The 21,799-nt window shown below is 41.8% G+C and overlaps 1 protein-coding gene across 2 annotated transcripts; it reads left to right on the forward strand.

Annotated features, from left to right (window-relative positions):
• The first annotated feature begins 3,835 nt into the window (after window positions 1-3,835).
• Window positions 3,836-21,548, forward strand: LOC103373485 (pyruvate kinase PKM-like). 2 transcript variants are annotated; one of them, XM_008303382.1, is made up of 11 exons: window positions 3,836-3,921; window positions 10,792-10,976; window positions 11,177-11,268; window positions 14,206-14,337; window positions 14,432-14,618; window positions 14,717-14,987; window positions 15,302-15,452; window positions 15,594-15,746; window positions 17,550-17,716; window positions 19,786-19,967; window positions 20,225-21,548. In XM_008303382.1, the coding sequence occupies exons 2-11, from the start codon at window positions 10,820-10,822 to the stop codon at window positions 20,329-20,331; spliced, it is 1,599 nt and encodes a 532-aa protein (XP_008301604.1). In that variant the 5' UTR covers window positions 3,836-3,921; window positions 10,792-10,819; the 3' UTR covers window positions 20,332-21,548. The 2 variants fall into 2 exon arrangements, with proteins under 2 accessions (XP_008301604.1, XP_008301605.1); XM_008303383.1 differs by lacking the exon at window positions 17,550-17,716 and adding an exon at window positions 18,132-18,298.
• Window positions 21,549-21,799: the final 251 nt, after the last annotated feature.

Raw genomic sequence — 21,799 nt, forward strand, 5'->3', positions numbered from 1 at the left:
TTTTCTTTTTTGTGTGTGTGAGCGTGTCATGATCTGGCTGCGTTCTTGTTTTAATAACACCCCTCCCGACATCAACGCTGCTCCCGCGTCAGCACCACGTCTTCTTCATCTCCTGCCCTTTTTTTCCTCTATATGCCTGCTGCCCTGCCATGTCCTCAACCCTGCTAGCATCTACATCTCGCTTTCAACACCCCCCCTCCACCTTCTCTCCCCCCCTCCCTCAACTCCCCACCATTCCCGTAGCCTCCGTCGTCTCACATACCAATAGAGTCACCGACAAACTGAGCCCACCCCCCCCTCCACATTCGCCAACACCGTCCCCATTCCTCCTTCTGATAACTATTTAGCACAAACACAGATGCAGTCAGGCGGATTTTCCCCTCCCCCCATGCTCTACACCCCCACCCCATCCATCCACACTTACCTCCACAGAGGATGGAGACTCGGATGCTGTCCTTGCCTCAGCTGCTCCCCCTCTTAAAGGGCACACTTGCCTCCTTCTCTCGGTGGCCGTTTTTTCCACTGAAATGATAGATGACAATGAGCCCATTAAAAATAAGAAATGAGAGGAACCGGAGCCACAATCCCACAATTCTAAAGTGTCTGTCTCTCGATCGCTTGCGGTGTGTCTGCGAGCAAGCCAGCTGGTGTGTGTGAGTCTGTGTGTTTATCTATTGCAGATCTCTGCTCTTACTGCTGTCTTATATTTTGCCTGACAACACTGAAGGGTCTGAGCATGCTCAGTGCGACAAGGCAAGCCAGTCATGTGACCTGCAGCTGACTGCACTGCTGCTGAGAAATAAGAGGAAAAAAAAAATGGCTCTCCTCTGTATATGCATCTGGCCATTTGTTTGTGTGTGGCATGTGTGTGTGAGACAGATTGCATAAGTCAGTGGTTCTTATTGTGTCTTTGTGCTTTGGAGGCAGCCTGTTGTTGACGTTTAAGTAATTTCATGTCTTGTCTGAATTTATTCAAAAAGAAATAAAAAGAGTACTGTGAGCTTCAATTGAGCTTTAAACAATGGCTACGCTGCACGCTGCATGCACTCCATACTCTAGCACTCAAAAACATTACAGCGACATCTATAAAAACTAAAATAACATTTGTACCTAATCAGAGTTTTTTTTTTTTCAGGGTTTGAGGGAATGTGCTGCTTCCAACGTAAAGCACCTTCTGTGCACATTCCTCTCTTTGTTCTCTTCTATTTTTTATTCTGCAGATGCACTTTTGTAATTTCTAAATACTGCATTATGCATAATTTAAATATGACTATCGCTATTATTGTTAAACAAGATGTCCTGTACCTGTTTAGTTCTCTTTTCCTTTCTTTTGTATTTCCTGGCATGCTCTAAAAATAACAAAAAAAAAATTAATTAACATTTATTCTCTCTAAAATAAACCTGCTGTGTCTATGATACATTATGATACTGGGTCATTGTGTGCATGTGTGAGACAATGGCCACAAGGCCTTTGAGCTAATCAGTCTTTACCCTCATTATCTCAAGGTTTCTATTTCAGAAGTGACCTAAACAATGGACAGATTAATGAACAGGTGTTACGCCAACCGTCTTCCGTTCATGCGGCTGTAGTCGGGAGAGGAAGAGAAAATTAAGATCACAATAATGTAAACTAAAGGGCATGACCACGATGGCTCAACAGAAATATGTAGTGCACCCTTTAATGTAATGCCATAGCTGTTTCATCAGCCGAGCTTACGCCGCCTGGTGCTTTCCTTGTGAATGAAGTAGCAAATGTAGATTGTGAAATAAATTCTTTAGAATACTTTTTGGCGCTTTCTATGTTCCACTTTATAAAATTGCAACATTATTGCAACATCTTTCGTCTTTTGTGGAAAAAAGAATAAAGAATTTGCTTCTGTATAATTTAGTAATCTAACAACAAGTCTGGAAAAATGTGACTGTACAAGTCTTCACTGTATTTCCTTTCAGCCTGCACTATAAATGTACAGTATGTGTTGTATTAACAAATTGTAATTTCTCATTTTGGGAAAGAGTTCAGTGATACTAATCAAATAAAACTTAAATATTTCTTACAGTTCCCAATATTTTCTATTCTATTTATTCTTTATGATTGTACATTATCTATGACGGGATTATTATGTAAACTTATATTCTTTTACTTCCTCTTATGGTTTTTTGCATCTGGCCCTTTTATTAATTTGTCATTGGTCACAGTAGTTGCACTTGTACAGTAATATGTTTAGAAGCATTAGCTGTCATATCTGCTCATCTCTTAAGATTTATCTGAGCACATTCCCACAGTGTCTTACTGTACAGGGGTTAGCAGCCAATAATACTGACTGACAGCCAGCAGCTCAGTCAGTCGACAGAGAGACTGGACAGCAGACCTGTTTCCCACCTGGTGAGGTTTGTTCAATGGTCCTTAGGTCCTGGAGTGGAGGGGATCCAGGCAGAGGCAGGCAGCAGCCAGTGACAGAACAACATGGGCAGTGGAAGCAGCAGTGCTAACACCACCACAACTGTAAACAGGTGAGAGCAAAAAATGGACCACAGGGTGAGAGGACATGGACTTAGCGAAGACTGCATCTATTCAATAGGCCTGAGGAAGTCCAGAGAACATTCAGTTCGTATCAGTGTTTTCTGTATCTGCATAATAAACAGGAATATATTTGCCAGACTGATACATATAAGCTTGAATGATTTCATTTGAATCTCACTATAGTTGTGACATAGTTGTTATTTGTCCCTGCGGCAAGGTTTTAGCTTGCATATATCCATTTATTCAGCCGAGCTGATTACAATATGAATAATTATCCAAGGAAATATTTGCAGCATAGTCATGCAGTGTCTGCGCTGGACATACAAACACTACTTGTATATACTGTCTGCACTTAACATGCTATGATCTGCAGAAATCAAATAAATTAGATTTGTAGTAGTAATGTATGTTTGTATGAGTTGAGGGCCTTCTATTGTAGCTGAAGCTTGCACTTAAAATATTTAATAAAATTAGATTATTAAATAAATTCAATACGTTTCAAAAAAATATGTAAAGAATATCTATATTTTAAAAATAAAAACCAGATACCAAAACAGCTTAATTCATGAAAAAACATTACGAAACTGTGGTATAATGTTTCACCACCAGATGGCCTCATAGCCTCACGCATTGCACAGTAGCAAAGGTACCAGCACACCCACAGGGTCCTGGTTGATTTCTCCCTCTACCATCCATCCATTGACCGGCTGGGAGCTAATAAAGCTGGGCTCAATAAACAGTATCTGGGACTCACTTGTGCACAAGGTTGTAAAAACTGAATAAAGACGCAAGCAGAGTCTCAGTAGCGTCCAATACCGTTACCGCATATTATATCATATTTGATGATGATGCCCCCCCCCCTTCCCCCATGCTTCCTGATAATGGAGTCAACGCGGTTTTTACATTAAACACTCTTAATTAGAACCTCCCACAGGATCATTATAACGGACTAGACACTGAATAGACATACTAGACAAACCGCTGCGTTTTTTTCCCCCAGGAAGCTACCCCATGCCATCCACAGTCACATGTCGCAGTCTACGCTCCTCTGATGCATTCACGCGCCCCTATTGGCTCCCGAACTTTACTAAGCACCTCCACGACCTATCTGCGTATCCTTCCGCGTTTTCAGTTGTTTTAAAAAACTATTTTCGGACTTTCCACAAAGGTGGCGCTGAAACAAACGCGTTTGTTTGACTTAGCAGCGATGAATGCGGCTGATAAAATTGTATGAAGCCAGCGCACCGCTTTTTTCTTGTATCTATATTCCCTCGGATGGATACATCTCAGCATCCCTAGAAAGTAGTTCCGCAGAGTGAGGGACTAGAGAGAGATCACCTTGAGCTGCACTCACTCTTCCGGCAGTTTCATCGGTCCAGGCACCTCATCTGCAAGACAAGGTGGGTACCCTGAGCAGGCGCTGCAGCCTTTAACGTTCTTTAGAAGTGGCCTGATAACCCGTGGGGCACTGAGTTGTCACATTGCTGCCTTTTATCTTTAGCTACATCCTGCGCGCTGGTAAGTTCCACCATGTGTGAGTCGGTCATTTGTGGCTGGTTTCCACTTCATACTAAATGCCTTTTTTTAATCTAAATATTGTGCAAAGATGCCAATACACCGAGGCAACTTGGATAAGTCATTTAAAAGTCCTGCTATGCTAGCTTAATCTGTTTTACGACGTCCTGGCTTCAAAATGCACATACACTGAGGGAATTTGTACCGGCACCGAGCAGATGTTTATGTAACGAACTGTTAATACGCCATAGTCTTGTCTTTTTTTTCTTTTTCTTTTTTTTAACTAAACTGCGCGAATATACCGGAATTTATGACAGTAACTGTGATGCGGGAAGTGTTGCACGTAGTGGAGTCGCTTCCTGATGCCTCATGTTGTGGGTGTGGCCGCTGCGTGTTCTCGGCCTCCCATTGGACAGCCTCCGTGATGTCTCGAGATCAGGAAAATGTGACGCAGGATGAGAACGTGACCTTTAGCGCATCGTCTGCAGCGTAACTCTTAATTAAACTGCATTTGTAACACGCTAATAGGCATGAATACACGATCGCTAAAATGACCAGCATTTCTTTTGTTTATTTATTTATTTTTTTTAAAGCCGCACGTTATCATTGTGTTCGTTCATGCTAGTCAGTGCTGCCAGATAAACTCATCACGTTCCTCCTCCTCACCCTTATATGTATCCATCTTTTCTGCAGTGTGTCATTGCAGATGCTTTGAATGAATCTGAACCATGTTAGTTATATGGTTGCACACAACCGTACTATGGTGAAAGGCAGAAATGTGTACATTGCAATAGCAGCTTTACTGCAGTAGCTTGCTGCAGTGGTGCCACAAAGGATAGGCCTTATTGACACTGGATACCCAGGCATGGAGGCAGGTCTCGCCCTGCTGTTTAGATCTGCCTGGCAATTTGAGCTGTCCTTGGTGTGTGGTCACTATACCTTCTTTGTCACTGTTTTCCCAAAGCACCTGAAAGGATAAGACTGACCAAAAAAGGCCTTTGTCTGAAGTCGCATTTTAAATTGTAATATGATGTCAAATTGATCCACTGTGACTGAGCCTGCAGCATAGCTTGCACATGCTTCGCTATAACAGTTGTTACGTGTATGACAAAATTCTGGAGACTCTTGTCATTGCTGTGCCCTTTCTGACTGGAGGCTCTGCTGACCAAGTGCAGTCTTTATCCCAGGAGAAATGTCAGGTCATCATGTCACGTGATGTGGAGTTCTGCTAAGTTGATGAGTTCAACAAAAGCAAACTTTGAAGTGCCTGTTACTTTAGTGTTGGCTGTTAAGAGTAAATCACTTTGGAGCAGCACAGAATGATCTGTGGAAAATATCCAATTGCAGTTTTTCTGACAGAGTTTGCACTTTGATGTGATAACAGTTGAATAGATTGAAAACATGATGGAGCATTACAACAAGATACAATCAAAAGTATGACTGTCACACAAAGAGGACAACAAGAAATTGCTAAACGACTGACACAGCAACTGAAATCCTGGGATAGATGTCCTGCATAGTGTATATCCAAAATTGCAACCTTTGCATTTTTCTAATTGTGAATTCATTTTAAAAGCTATTAACTGTTCAGCCTTAATTTTGGTAATTGATGAAAAAAAAATTTCCAGGTGATCTAAAGTTGTCAAAATGATTCCCTGTCTCCAAGTAAAGTCAAAGTTACTTAATAAATTCCACACTAAAAGAGAGTTCATAAACTTTATCTGTAAATCCAGGCGCTAGAACTTAGTCGTAAACGGGTATGAACTGCAGGTGAAACACTCAATACCATGGAAGCTTGTATAATTGTTATAGTCTTGGCTGGTGTTGTTGATGTTTTGACAATGAATTATGGATTTTCCCTCCTACTGCAGTTAATTGATTTGGGTTCTTTACCTGCTTTGTGGAAATACGAGTTTAGTGGCAGCAGAGCCTGGGGGCCAGCGCAAGAGGCTACGCCTTTCACAGCTGGCACTGCTCCCATTCAGTCTCCCCACTGCAGCTGTGTGTGTGATGACTAATTCCACATAAAGCCAACACAACCAGTTATAGGTGTATCTTTGCCACAACAGGCATACTTGTGCTGAGCTGACAAAACGCTCAGTTTAATGAGTGTTGTTTACTTCTTTATAAGGTACTTTTATTCTGTTCCTAAACCCATGATATAACCCACCTAAGGTCTGTACGGTAGTTTACAAACCTAGTTTACGAGCAGTGTAGTATAAGTACCTTAGTACATTCCAAGTATTAGATTTGTACACACTAACCGATGCTGTGTGTTATTAATAGCCAAGACTCTGTTTTTAGCCCTGAGGTGCAGTGAGACCTGGGCTGGTAGTAATATTAGCATGACACTGCTCTGGTTTGCCGTGGTTTAGTCTCATGTATGTCCGTTGTTTTCGATCATGGCGATTGCCCGGTCACAGCAGGAGCTCTCAATGTCCTTTATCCTCATTGACTGGATTTACTCTTGAGCTCCTAAAAGTGTCGCACCTATGCACGCGTGCTGGAGCGATCGGCTCTGCTGTTGCGATCGGCTCTGCTGTTGCAGGGAGTGCCTTGTTCACTGCTGGTGGAAGCTCTGGCACGCTGGGGTGGCTGTGGAGGTCATTGGTAGTGACGTGTTTGGCTGTCCCCAGGAGGAGCAGGAAGATCTACAGGGGGTAGGTAGAGTAACCTTTGTTGAGTGAGTGTAAGAGAGTGATGCCACTGACCATCACCAAAATCCAATCACATCTGTAGTAGGTGATGACAAATGTCATGCCTCCTTGACAGCTATGATACCATGACTGCTAATGATTGCATAGGCATATTTCATAGATAGGAAAATAGTTTAGAAAGACAGGCAAAGATAGTGATAGAGGGTATGTAACAAGCTAGATGTGTTGGGAAGGGATTGGAGAGGATTATTAGCAGCCAGCTCTAAAGTTAGTCCTGCATCTGTGTCAGGGTTACTATGGCTGCTGTTGGCCCGTGGCTACTACTCACTGGCTGTCTTGGGTTCAGGCACGCTACTTATGTCTGCCAGTGGGCCATTACTGCCGATTATGTCATTCTGTATTTCCATAACAACCAGGAGCCGGCAAGCTGGATCAGACAAACAGAAATATTACCAATATGAGTTTATTGGTACCATTAAAAATCATGATAATAAAGCTTATTGAACTGTGAACTATTACTGCACTTAATGAGGGACAGTCTTTACCTTGTTTTAAAAATAGTATCAGGTGGATGTGTATTTATTGCCAGTAATATTCCCTCTGCGGAGATGGGCAGTATTTGAGGGCACAGTGCTAGAGGTTGATACTTAATATATATTTGCCAAAGAAATTTTACTCTATTCCTACCTTATCGCATTTTTTATTTTTTTTTTAAATAGGGGGTGGGGAGTCTTTATCCAAATGGAAAAACAATTATTGGCCGCTGTTGTGTGGCAGTGATATCTGAAGCCAGTCTTGTTCTATGAAGAATAAGGTTCAGATTTAATACTCTTGCTACTCTTGGGAATTTTATGGACTTGCATCATACATGTGTGGTCAAGAGATACAACTTCTATAAAGGGAGTTTCCTGATGCTTTATCTCCTTGTTACCCTCTATGACAATTGTGCATCCTCTTTCTGTTTTGCAATTGCAACTGTCAGTATTTCATTGCCATCAGGATTGCATTACACTGTGAAGTTGTGACATCTATATCAGAATGATATTTCACACTGCTATTAGCATGTGTGGATAATTCACAGTCAATTCTCATTCTTTGGTAAAATCGTCATGCCCCCCATAAGTTACGAAAACCCCAAATGTTAGTTAAATGAATATACAACGGGGTAATAGCATATGCTCACATTTCAGAAGTTATAACCAACAAACATGATCATTTTTAGGGAACAAATCAGTTAAATGATTAATGGATTATCGTTGTTGTTTCTTTCCACCTGTTGAAAGTGAGAAACAATGATCCATGTCTGCAGTATAGCACAGTTTTTAAAAATTACAGTTCATTTCTTCAACAAGTGGCCATAAAACGGTAAATGGATAAAACAGGAAATTCTAAAATACACACATGCACACAACATGGCACATTTTTCCCCCCCTCTGCAGTCTTTCCGATGGTTCAGTCCACTGTGGGGTTGTGTGTGTGTTGCAGTAGTGAGATGTGACTGCACTCACGTACAGCGCTGGTCTTCCCCATTGATGGAAATGTTACATCATCAGCCAGGAGCTCGTGGTGAAGCAGCCTGTTGGTCGAGTGGCTCTGCCTGCAATCCCCTCACCATGATGCATTTGTAACTAGGATGTGATGAGTAAGAGGAAGTCAGACCACTAGTGTTACTCTCTAGTACAACAGATTTTTCTCTGACGTGCCTTCAGTTGCAGCTGCACCACCCAAAATTTGTCATCTTCTTTCTGTGTTCCAAACCATAGTTTTAATGATTAAATATCAGACTTTGTGTCCTGTTAGTGGCTGACATTGAAAAATACCTAAAAGGTTACTAATTGAGGACAGGCCTTGCTTCTGCGTAGAGGAAATCATAAAAACATAGCGGAGTTGCTGCCCTATGGAGATATCAAGTTGTAAACCTGTTGCCCTGCCAGAGGAGCAGCCAGTGAGAGTGTCTGTGCTTGAAATGTCCTTCAATGCATAATTTAAAGTGAGGTAATATAAACTCTCCACTGGGTTTTTGGACCGTGGCCTGAGTTGGCAACTGGTAAAAAGACTGCTTGTATGTCGGAGTATTGATGTATATCAGCTACATACTTTTACATCTCCTGCACATTGCCTTTTTTATTTTTGTTTTGCTTTTTTTAGTATATTTTTTAAATTAATTAGGTTTCTTGTCATAGCCTTCATGGTTGTTTTTCTGGTTAAATCAGTCACTATTATTGAAAACCTCCCTAGTTTGGAAAAGTGCCGTATAAACTTACAAATTATGGCAATGTACATTATTTGATATACTATTCTTATATTGCATTGCCTCCACATGGGTACTAGTGTGTAGAACTGGCGCATTGCAGTTTAGAGCTGTAAGTATTCCGCACTCTGAACTTACTAACTTTAGAGCGTTTATTGAAGCAACATTTTGTCCAAGTAAGGACCTCACCTTAGTGATCTAAGTATTATTTGATAACGCTGCATATGTGGTTATTGTGGATCCCAGTAGCTGCACAGCAGAGTTACAGATTGACTAAATTACTGCTTCATCACATGAATCCAAGTGCTTAAATTGGACAGTTGTTAGTGACTTGCTGTACTGCCAGATTGACTGCTCGGTGAGACATTTCTGTGTCAGTTAGCCATGAGGTAGTTATGTAACCACAGACAGAAGCGCTGTATGTGAAGCGGCATTCCTCACCATGGACAAGCTATGCCACACCCCACTGAAATACACATACGCTGTTGTTGGTTGAAACATGCCCTGAAGTTTACAAAGCGTCTACTATAATTCTGTCAATAATAGATTCAGCGGGAAAAAGGAAGCGTGCACACATCTGAGCACCCTGTTTTTAAACTGGCAGTATTGAGCCAGTTAGTAGTGCACAGGATTGTACGTTGCATCTCTTCTGTTTTCCCTTTTCTGGCTAGAACACAGTACTGAAAGTGTCGTGATGAAAGCTTGGAAAGTCCAGCCCCGTAGATGAGCTTCGTGATGGTGTTGTTGCCATGGGTGACTCAGCAGAAGCGGGTGGGGGGGAACAGAATGTACAGTGGGCTATAGCAGCTAAATAAGCTATTCTGCTCTATTCTTAGTATAGATTGTGAAGACAGTGCAGTGTGCCGCTTTCTGTCTTAGCATGTTCCTTAGCATTCAAGATAAACCTTCAGGGATTAGTTACCAAGCTGTAAACAATTGGCAGTCCCTGAAAGTTTCGAGTGTGAGCTTTTTCCCAGCCGCCAGTGGCACAAATTTATTCACTACTGAGTGTGTAAACAGATGCAAGAGTAATTCAAGAAGACAACAAAAGGCTATGCTCACAATGATCCATTCTCTGTTTATCGAGAATTGCAGTTGCCACATTTTGTAATCTTTATCTTAAACCGAGTGTTTTCTTTGTCCTTAGCTTCTGTGGCTTAGATCTGAAATAGATAAACAAGGTTCCTTGTTGAGTTGCAGAGTGCGTGTCCTCTACTGTGGTTCTGTTCTTCTGCAAGTCATTGCCCATTTCATGGGATCATGCACATGAAAACACATGGATGACATAGTACCCTAAGATATCTTGTAGTGTCAACAAAAATCCTGGAAGAAGAAGAAGACTGCAAGCTAGTTGACAGATATGCGAACAATACAGGATTTAGGAACCATCTTTTGCTTTTTTTTGAGAGGAAGGAAATCCACACATTGCTAAAGTTCAGTGCAGTTTGGTAAGTCAGACAGATAAACACATGCTAGCTTGACTAAAGAGGAAATGAACCTCTAACCCTGTCTCTGTCAGGTCATTATGTAAAATATGTAAATCCACATTGTGATGCAAACTCTACCAAGGTTTGACTGTTGGCTAACAGTTTTATTATAAGTCACAATTCATCGCCTGATATCAGTTATTTGAACAGTCCGCTCCTGTTTTGCATAATTGTTAGATTTGTGTCTATTCCCCCCTAATAGAAACCTCTTTACCACCATTTGTCTCCTTTCTTGTGCAACGGTTTGAGGCACCAACTGTTTCTCTTGTAGACTTTAACTTCTAATATTCAACCAGCTGCGTTTTGATGAGCATCTGTTGACATTAACATCATATCTTACCTGTCTTTTTTTCAATGCAGGACTTCTCCAGTTGCACCAGTGAACATCATGCCTCAACCAAAGTCTCTAGACATGGGCTCTGCCTTCATCCAGACACAGCAGCTCAATGCTGCCATGGCTGACACTTTCCTGGAACACATGTGCCTGCTGGACATTGACTCTGAGCCCACCACTGCACGCAACACTGGCATCATCTGCACCATTGGTTGGTGTTTTTTTTTCTCGCTTTTAAGACAGACAGACCTTTTTTGTGTGAAAAACATAAGCAGATATACCTTCCAAGATGTAGTGTTGCAGAAGTCACTTCTCAGGAAAACACATGTAAACAAATTAGAAGTAATTAACACAAACATTCAAACCATTCTGCTATTTCTTCAATCTCTTCCTCTCAATAACTGCCTACAGGGCCTGCCTCTCGTTCAGTGGATATGCTGAAGGAGATGATCAAGTCTGGAATGAACATTGCTCGCTTGAACTTCTCCCATGGCACACACGAGGTGGGTCTTTCTCCATTTCTTTCTGCTGTGTGTGTAAATGTGTTGGGCAGGGACTGCTAAAGTTCAAGTCACGTTTTAGCTGTGCTGATAGTTGCTATCAAACATGGTTGTGTGCTTTATCACAGAGTGGTATCGGTTAGTATGTGGAGCTTTGTGGCAATCTTTGCCTTCTCTTGTCTGTCTTGTCAGTTTTTTTTCGAGCAGTGTCAGTAACTCTTTGCGTAACATCATAGTGAAAGTAGACGGTCAACAGTCTCACAATGAACAAGTTTGAAATTCATGATGAACTGTAATCAGCTTGGCACATGAAGCAAGACTAAGCCAGTGGGCATGAATGGAGGAAATAGTAGTGCTCACTTAAGATTAAATTTGTGCTAGATAACCAAGTTCACAAGTGATGCAACATTTGACTCGAAATATTTGTAGATAATTGTTCTCTCCATTGAACAATCAAACAATTGTCTCCCTGCAAAATAACGTTTACCAGTCAACAAAGATAAGAAAGAATGTGAATTTTCAAGATTATTTGTCACAAATACATTACAACATTTTTAATATCCCGGCTTGTTAGGAAGTTGAGTCAGTGTACCTTCTAGCTTAAGATAAAATACTGAGCAGATATTGCAAGATTTGTAAATTCAAAAAAGATGTTTCGTTTTTTCCTTAAATGAAAGAACAGAAAGAGCTGAAACTGTTTAGTGCAGCAAATGTTTGCCAGACATAACCACCAAACCCTAAAGGTGGAAGTCAGAGGACACACAAAGACAGACTGGCTGACTGCCATCAGCTTATACAGTACAATGAAACCTAAGATTAGTGGAAGCTTGTGGACAACTAGATTCTCCCCCTCAGGCCTCTGCAGAAAGAAGTTAGACAATCCTATCCAGAGGGCCATCACATTTATCAACAGATTTTACAGTCTATGAGAAATATCTATAAACGACAAACAGTGACAGTGTAATCCATTGGAATTGTTCCATAGAGTTACTTTATCACTTACCATCTGACATAATGACCAGGTTTTATATATTGGCATTGTAAATTAAAATGCTACTAGACGCATATTGAAATGTTCATAGCTGTGACATGAAAAGATAATTTTACAGCATTAATAAACTCCTCTTCAGTGTTAATGATTCATGGTTTGTGTGGGTTTAGTTGTTTCAGGAAGATCAAATGTTACTATGGAGTTGGAGAATGGTAAAAGAAACCAGGGCTTTGTTGACTTGGGGTACTATAAATACGTCATCTGTCCCATCGTTATCTCCTCAGCAGGCAGCACGCCTAGATATTTCAAGTTTGTGTGTACAGAAGCCAACGGCGACATTAGTTCACTGTTAACAGAAGTGGCACGATTGCACAATTCAAAAAGTCAGATTTCCTAAACTAGTATGAGTAGTATCAAAGGATCTAACACCAGTGTAATTGAACCTTAACTGGAGCTTCACTTTATACTGAGTAGGACATAAAAAGCACATGCGTGACCCTGACCTATACAGATAACATGCTGTTAAACGTCACTTTCTGCACGTTCACAGTGCAGCATCGGTTGACCTGACCTCTTATCAAAAGAATGCAATACGCTGCAGATTAACAGCAGCTACAATACCGTGCTACCTAATTCATGTCTTATTTCAGCTTTCTGCAGCTGTGTTTTTAAAAAGTTAGCATTTCAAACCCTGTAGCCTCAGTGTTGGACTACATGAGACTTATCTTAATATCAAATGTCAACGTTTTGGTGCTTTTGATGAAAACCTCTTTTGTTTATGCCGATGATGAGACGATCCAGGTTTTCTCTTAGTCATAGTGCAGCAAGGTCAGTGTAAGTCAGCATGTTGCCAGTGTGAAAGTCAGCCAATGTGATTACCTGCCACTTAAGTTATTACTGAAAGCTCTGGCTACGCAGGTGGACAGCGTAAGCCATGTGCAGCAGGAAGCTGTCTTCAAAGCCAAAATTACTTAGTGCACTACCTGTTGACTGGCCGTCACCAAAGGGCAAAGATGGTCGAATTAGAAACACAGCTGTGCTGAATTTCCTTAATTTTCCTTTCAGCATTTCCTAAAATATTTTTAGCCAATGTCGGCCCTTGTAGCAGGCATTGTACCGAACATTTCCTGGGGCAAAAGTGCACTGCTGTCATTGTTTCTGTAATCTTTTCAGAAAGAACTATAATCTGCCTTTGATGATATGAACAACAGAGCAAGAGTAATGATTTTACACAAGTTTATTTGAAGTCTGTTTACATTTGTAATTGTGCTCAGATTTAGATTGTGCAGTCTTATTGTGAGTGTTGTTCACCAACTTCACTCTAGAATTTCCTCTTGAGAAACCTTGCACTTCCTCAGCTGACTTACTTATAATAGGCAGTTGCGGGAAAAGACAGTGCAGTCTCACAAGGTGGTGATTATGCATCATAAAATAAAGGTGTAACCTGTGCTCAAGGTCACAGACTATGATGTAACAGCATTATAACCAAATACCTCTTGGAATAGGCAAATTTTAATGGAGCTTAAGTACTGCATCAGTTTAACACAGTTCACATAAAGATGTTGAGTTGTACCGTTTGGAGCACCCAGACTCCTCAGTGGCACATTACACGTCAGTCAGAGCGGTAGAAAGAACTGCATGACCCCACTGTGATGCTGACAGTGTGACTCACGTTTATGGCTATGGGAGTTGTCAGATGCACCTTATCTTTTAGTTGTCCCAGTTTGATTTTTATGTCTGCAAAGGGAAACCAGTATCTCACTTGTAACTCGTAGTATGAGCTGTGTGAAAAAGTGCTTTCTATTTTTATATCGGTGTACTTATCAGTGGAAGACTCAATAAAACAGCTTAAAGGCTGTAGGTCTGATCAAAACTAAGAACTCAAAAACTGGAGTGCCGCATCACGTCGCTGGAGATATTTTAACATGTTAAAATCTTCTTCTCTGTAGTACCATGCGGAGACCATCAAGAACGTGCGTACGGCATGTGAGAGCTTTGAGCCTGGCAGTATCCACTACAGGCCTATTGGTATTGCCCTGGACACCAAGGGCCCAGAGATCAGGACTGGCCTCATCCAGGGAGTGAGTTAAACATTGCATCTTTATAATGACTCAAACATTTGCATGAAAAACCAACCAGAAGGAAACTAACCCTCAGTCTGTTATGACGTGACAGAGTGGCACTGCTGAGGTGGAGCTGCAGAAGGGCAACATCATCAAGATTACCTTGGACGATAGTCACCAGGAAAACTGCAGTGATGAGGTCCTGTGGCTGGACTACAAGAACATCACCAATGTGGTGGAAATTGGCAGCAAGATCTACATTGACGACGGCCTCATATCCCTTCAGGTTAAGGAGATTGGTGAGTCGGAATCATCTGACACAAATATGAGATCAGATACATAAAGTCTCCATTTTACCTGCTCTTTGTTGTTAATATGTATGTTTTTCTCACGACAGGCTCTGATTTCCTCATGTGTGAGATTGAGAACGGTGGCACCCTGGGCAGTAAGAAGGGAGTCAATCTCCCCGGTGCTGCTGTCGACCTGCCTGCCGTTTCAGACAAAGACATCAAGGACCTGCAGTTTGGTGTGGCGCAGGGAGTCGACATGGTCTTTGCCTCCTTCATCCGCAAAGCGGCAGACGTACACGCTGTCAGAGCGGTGCTGGGCGAGAAAGGCAAAAACATTAAGATCATCAGCAAGCTTGAGAACCACGAGGGTGTTCGCAGGTGTGTATGTGGATGGGGTATTTTTCTCAGGGTGTGCAGAGCTGTGTCGTTCATCGTCTTTTGTTTCCGTTATTTTTACATCAGTGCTATATTTACAGTTGTTTCTTTTATTTAGTCACTGATTGGGTCGACTGAGGAACAAAACCAGTCAAGATTAATTATCCTTGTATGTAAATTCAAGTGGTTGTGAAGGCAAAGCTGTGACGAGGCCTTCAAAAGTAGTGTTTTATGAACCCACCTCTTTAGCCCTTGAAACTCTCTTCTCCTATAATAACTGATTGCTTTGGGATGTAACTGGTTGTAATGTTTTGCAGATTTGATGAGATCATGGAGGCCAGCGATGGCATCATGGTTGCCCGTGGTGACCTGGGTATTGAGATCCCCACAGAAAAGGTCTTCCTCGCCCAGAAGATGATGATTGGTCGCTGCAACAGAGCTGGAAAGCCGATCACATGTGCCACCCAGGTCAGATGAGAGTACTGTATTTCTCAAGCTACATTTACTCCAGGAGATGATGGTCTGTGTAGGATTCTTAAGAACCCTTAGGAGACTGATGTGCAGCCACAACAGTCTGAAGCATGGTCTTAGGTTTTCTAAATGTTTTAGATGTTGGAGAGCATGATCAAGAAGCCGAGACCCACCCGTGCTGAGGGCAGTGATGTGGCCAACGCTGTCCTGGATGGAGCCGACTGCATCATGCTGAGCGGAGAGACTGCAAAGGGAGACTACCCTCTGGAGGCAGTACGCACACAGCACATGGTGAGTCGATGTTTATTTACAATATTGAGTATTAGAAAAACACATCTTGAATCAGTGCTTTGATTAAAATTAGTATAACTTAATGATTGGAGAAGCATCCTTCATGATTTGTAATTTTCAGAGAAAAGAAATCAGCAGCTCCTGGGAGATTACACTTTCTTGTTTTTTGATTTTTATGTTCACCTGAACACACCTGTCGTTCAGTTGCTCATTGGCACGGCTTTCTTCTTTCCCACCTGGCCAGTTTTAAATGCTGTTAGGAGTGTTAAGCCAACTGCACGCGTCTATCATTAAGAGATCTTTCCATCCAACCATTGTTCAGTTGTATATTTACTTCCATTTAGATATGTGATTGAATAATCAATAAAGAGTTAGTAATAGTCAATTGAGGATAACTGCATTGACAAAATAAAGTGTTGGTACAGCATTCCTGTTCATGGGATGGGATATTAATTCAAGCTGTGTAGATGTTTTGAGTCGCTATACCACTGCATAATGACGTGCCTGTGGTTGCAACCATCTTTCACTGCATGTTGGTGCTTGCTTTCAAAATCAAAGTGCATGTTATCTGCACCTCTTCATTAAAACTAATTCACCGTGGCTGTTATTCTGTACCACTTCTTGACTTTCCATGGTATCCCCAAACTGGTCCGCTCAGCTCATTCATCAGCAAAGACTTAAGGTGCACAAACAACTTACCTCTTACTAGATGCACGTATTTGGATTCATAAACTAAGTTTAAGCTGATGAAAAGGGAGCGTCAGTTTTGAGTGATGCCACATTTGGATTTTTCTACACAGCATGATTCAGTCAATGCAGAGTTTGTATCTGTAACACTTGTATTTGTCAGTCAGGGACAGATGCCAGTATAATGCCTTTTGAAGTCTTAGACTGTTAATAGCTCAATCATAGTAATAAATAAGAAGCATGAAATGCATGGATGGATAATGCAGTTAATGCGGTCATGCCAGGTCTTCATTGTTCTGGCCTTCCTTGCCTAACTTTCACTGTTCAGTTACACTGCAATACAGATGCAGGAGTGACTCAGCAGTCCTACTGAGCTCCATCTTTTGAGTTTGCAGCCCCTCTGCTCACGTTGCATGGATGCCTGAGAATTCGGAGTAAACCGCAACCTCGGTTTACCTAACGTGAAAATATCACACTAACACTGCTTCCAAGCAACTGTTGCTAACAAGTATTGTTTGGATTTCTTTTTTTTTTTTCTTATTTACGTCAGACATTACAACAGCTTTCTTGTTTGTTTCTCTGGGCAGTTTTTAACCGCTTCTTTAGCTCTGTGTGCAGTGTCTGGCCTCTTAGCTCGCAGCTTGTTTTGTAACTCCCAGTTAGTTATAAGGTTTTTTAAAAGAACATTTAATGTCTTTAACCTAGCTTTATCATTTATTGTTTTACATTGTTTTAATTTTATGATCAAATAGTCCTTTCTAGAAGATTATTTCATTAGTGTAGTTGCTTTAACTCTAGAATAACATAGCTGGCATTGCAGTGGTTGTAATGTAATATGTGGATGATTGTGGTAAAAGTTTGGCCGTTCTAACCTTGATGTTCCCCTGTTTCCCCCCACTAACTGCACACCTAAACTCTTCTACTGACTGTCCCTTTGTGTTTTCATTCTGTCTCTTTCTTTTATTTGTGTGTCCTTAACTTTGTCACTCTTGTGTTCCCCATGTTCCTGTCTTTTCTCCCTTCCTATATGTGTTGTTTTGTTTTGTTATTTTACACCCATGTGTGCTTGGTGTGGGAATGCCTCTCCTCGATGCATCTTGCCCTTACTTGTGCCAGATTGCTCGTGAAGCCGAGGCAGCCATGTTCCACCGGCAGGTGTTTGAGGACCTGCGTCGTTCCACGCCGCACTGCAAAGACCCCGCCGAGGCCATTGCAATCGGCGCTGTCGAGGCCTCCTTTAAGAGCTTAGCCTCTGCGATCATTGTGCTCACGGGCTCTGGAAGGTAGGCAGGTCATCTGGTCCTGGCAGGTCGTGGAGGTCACTGATGTTGGTTCTTGAGTCTTAAGAGAGGGAGAGTAGGGCCAGGTACAGGTACTGACAAAGGGTGTAGCTGGGAGAGATGGCAAACACCTTAACTAGACCGTTGGTTGATTTGTTTATCTTTTGCCTATGTGAGCAAGTTTTAAAGATTACAGTGCTGATGGGAAAAGGCAGAAATTTACATGTTTACCCATCGGTTCTTTCCCCTCTTTTTATTATGATTGATGATTTTATCTCTTACCTTGCTTCACTGGCTACCTTTGTTTAAACATCAGTCTAGCTACATGTTTGCCACTCTCTCCCAGTGGTGTGACTGCCTCAATGTGCAACAGTGGAGTGACTGAGAGTAACCCCCCACCCTTCCCTTCGGGGCTCAGATAGCACGAGAGGCCGAGGCTGCCACCTTCCACAGACAGCTGTTCGAGGAGCTGAGGAGACACTCGCATCTGACCAGAGACCCTTCAGAGGCTGTTGCTGCTGGAGCTGTTGAGTCGTCCTTCAAATGCTGCGCTAGCGCCATCATTGTTCTCACTAAGACTGGGAGGTAAGAAAGAGCGGGATAGCGGTGAAATGGTCCTGGTCCTGAAGGTAAGGTGTTGTCAGACACATGCCAGTCTGTTTAACACAGCTCTTGATTCTCCATCCAGAGAATTGCTTCTCCGTCCCATTATGCTCTTGGTTGCCCCCCCACCCCTTTAATTTTGTGTGTGTATGTGTGAGCGTGAGAGAGAGAGAGAGAAATGTGCGTTGTTACATGGGGAGGTAGAGATAGCAACTGATTTTAAGAATGAAAGTGGGAAATGTCATTAGCCCCGGTCAGGTGTCCAGCTTCAGACTGGTCATATTGTCAGTAGCTGTGTGAGTATCAATGGCAATCATTAGTTAAATAAATATGTCATTTGCTGTACAGATAGACTTGCCAGCATGGCTATTCATTTTGCATAGCTACTCAATAAAAAAAAGCAGAAAAAAGTTTATTTTATATTACAACACTGACTGATTTAACAGGAAAGTTTTGTGATGATGAAGTAAATCCTCAGCACACACCACCATGCTCCATAAGTGTTTTCACTTATTTTGGCTGCTTCAACCTCTCAGGACTGTCAGGGCGTTTACAGACCTGCCTTCCCTGCTTCTCCTGCGAGTTTGTTTGAAAATGTTAGGGTGGGACAACTGTACATGTTTTGTGGTTTTTATTTAGCTAATGGCGTTTATCAAACTTGATCTTCGAGCACACGGGGGCTCTTAACCTGAGAAGAAATCTAAACAAGCCAAAATATCTGAGAACACTTAAGTGAGGTGCCTGGTTGCTCAGTTTTTAATCACTTCTTGCAAGAATCCCTCCGCATGGAGTTAATTTACATGTATTAAGTATTGAGGTTAATGACTTACACTGTGCTACAAACATTATTCAACTCAAGATTTTGTACCGATCACCTTCACATTCTGCTGTGAATGTACAGTAGTGTGGAAAAGGTATGCAAACCCTGCGGCTAATGACATCAACAAAGGTTAATTGGATTCAGGTTGCTTAGACGGCACATGGCAGAGTGCTCATTGAAACCTTAAGATTGTTGAAGAGCATCTTGACACTCCTCAAGACTACCGGGACATTGTTTTATGGTTGGATGAAACCAAGGATTACCTGTTTGGGATGAACACAACATTATGTGTGGCCTACAAGGGGCACTATATAGAAACATGAAAACATCATTCATATGGTAAAGCATGTGAATGTTTAACGGGTGTATTCAGTAAAGACACCAAATATTTAAAATGTTTGCATGTTATCAGCCTAAGCATGTGTTTGTCCATACTTGCCACTTAAACACGATCAGATTTTATCACCAGTTAATGCAGATTACCAGGTAACTCCTGATGGTTCACCCTTTGAGAGGTTTGCACACCTTTACAGCTGCTCTGTATGATTTGATCAGTATTCTGTCCATCACGTCCACAATTAATTCACTCTGTTGAAATAATTTTTTATTACTTAAAATGTAAATGAAGGTGTTTTTTTTTTTTGTGCAGGTCCGCCCACCTGATCTCCAGGTACAGGCCCCGAGCCCCCATCCTGTCTGTGACCCGTAATGCCCAGACAGCTCGCCAGGCCCACCTCTACCGTGGAATCTTCCCCGTTCTCTACACCAAGCCCTCCAACGATGTGTGGGCAGAGGACGTCGACATGCGCGTCAACTTTGCCATGGATATGGGTAAGCAACTGTGTTATCTTTAATATCCTGTGCAGTTATATGGCAGTGCAGGCAAACAACTTTATATTTTTAGAAAACAAAGCGGAGCCAAAACTTAAATTAAATTCTAAGGGGTCAAATTAGTGGAATCCTTGGATGAAAAATCATTTTCGACACATCTTTTGCTATGAAGCCTTGACTTAGAACATTGTGTTTAACTACATTTATTACATCAAATCAGCAAAGCTTGGCTGACTGTTTCATGTTTAATGTTCTAGGCAAGGCCCGAGGCTTCTTCAAAGAGGGCGACGTTGTCATCGTCTTGACCGGCTGGCGCCCAGGCTCCGGCTACACCAACACCATGCGCGTCGTTCTGGTGGCCTGAACAGACAACAGAGCTGCTCCGCTTTCTCCCTCCACTTTCATCGACCTTTAATAGCTCTCCACCCCACACATCACTCCTGCTCACGGCCCTTCTCATCCATCTCCTGGGCTGGCAGACTCAACAATTTAGCATTTAGGCAATAATGCAAAGAAATTATAAAAGAAAGAGGATAGCCTTTTACGGCTCAGGAGCTGTTTTTGGTGGGAGTAGAGTTTTGTTCCATACAGTTCCACATTTTCATTCCTTTCGCACTGATTCTCTCAATCAAACCAGTCTTCAGGGCCTCAGATTAATACACCCTGACCACAAACTGCTGTATTTTATTCACTGAAACACTTGTATTACTAAAAGTCTATGAGTGAATGCATCCTGGTCTGTGTGCATGCGCATACCGACTCCTGTTTAGGTGGGGTAGGTGGCGGGGGCCGGCTGACGGTAACAGAGCACCCTGAGTACTGTAACGGTTCACTAATCACACTCCCCCGCCTGCCGATTTAACGAACAAAATGGTGGCATCCAAAAATCAAAGGGCTCTTCTCACAGCACAGCCTCACTCCACCTCTCCACCTAAACAGATCCTTCTGTAGTGCTGCCTGTGTAAGGTGTCTTCTCATAAGCCAGCTTTCACTGTATTTCAGTGTATCTGTAAGTGTTGCACTCCTAATCTATTCCAGACTATGTTACATTCTATATTATACTTGACTTTTGTGAATGGTGAACTTTAGTTTTAGGACATCCAATGCTACTTATATTTTGTCTGACTATAGAAAAAGGTTAGTTTTGGATGTCCGTTCCAGAGGTGTTTAAACTAGTTACTGTATTTGTGTTGTTGGATGTGTCATGAAGCCTTTACATTTCTTTCCTCGGGATCATATCTGAGTTGGCGCTTATGAATCACGTCTGGTTCTCTAAAGTTGACTGATATGAATGAGCACTTTTACGGTGTTTTGGGTTTTTTTTTTTCTCCAGATGACTAAAGTAGAGATGAAGCCCTGTCCCTCTGAGTCAAAGTGGAAGACGGGTACATTCCCTCTGCTCGTCTTTCTATGTTGGTGGCCCAATGTAGCTGTCTTCACGTGTCTAACTTGCTTTTGATTGTACTGCTAGAGTGTAAGAACTAACTAAATGTAAAGGGGTATTATAATGTTTAGCCGGTGTACTGAGCTGTCCTACAAGACTGGAGTTCCATCAATAAAAGAGATGAGCACCTACCTGAACTCTGCCTTGCGAATTATTTGTTTGATGAATAACCAGAACTGTACATTTGTTTGGTACGACAGTAACTTTACACCAAGTTGAAGGTTCTGGAGAGACTTGAGTCTTTTGCAAATTTGTTGAAAATGTATTTCATACTTTTATCTAAGGTTTTAGTGTTTCAGTTTATTGCTAAAGCATCCATTTTATTACATACAAAATCACAGTGCAATGGCATATTAAATGTCTGCTGCATTCAGGTTAGACAACAAGA

This window comes from Stegastes partitus, unplaced genomic scaffold (assembly GCF_000690725.1).
Source record: "Stegastes partitus isolate 25-593 unplaced genomic scaffold, Stegastes_partitus-1.0.2 Scaffold1993, whole genome shotgun sequence".
Classification (NCBI taxonomy): Eukaryota; Metazoa; Chordata; class Actinopteri; family Pomacentridae; genus Stegastes; species Stegastes partitus.

Bases quoted from the DNA above. Each gene is read 5' to 3' on its own strand.
- LOC103373485 (XM_008303382.1), top strand. From the start codon at position 10,820: ATGCCTCAACCAAAGTCTCTAGACATGGGCTCTGCCTTCATCCAGACA. The intron at 15,453-15,593 runs GTCAGATGAGAG...TAAATGTTTTAG, and splicing joins CGATCACATGTGCCACCCAG to ATGTTGGAGAGCATGATCAA. The intron at 15,747-17,549 runs GTGAGTCGATGT...TACTTGTGCCAG, and splicing joins CAGTACGCACACAGCACATG to ATTGCTCGTGAAGCCGAGGC.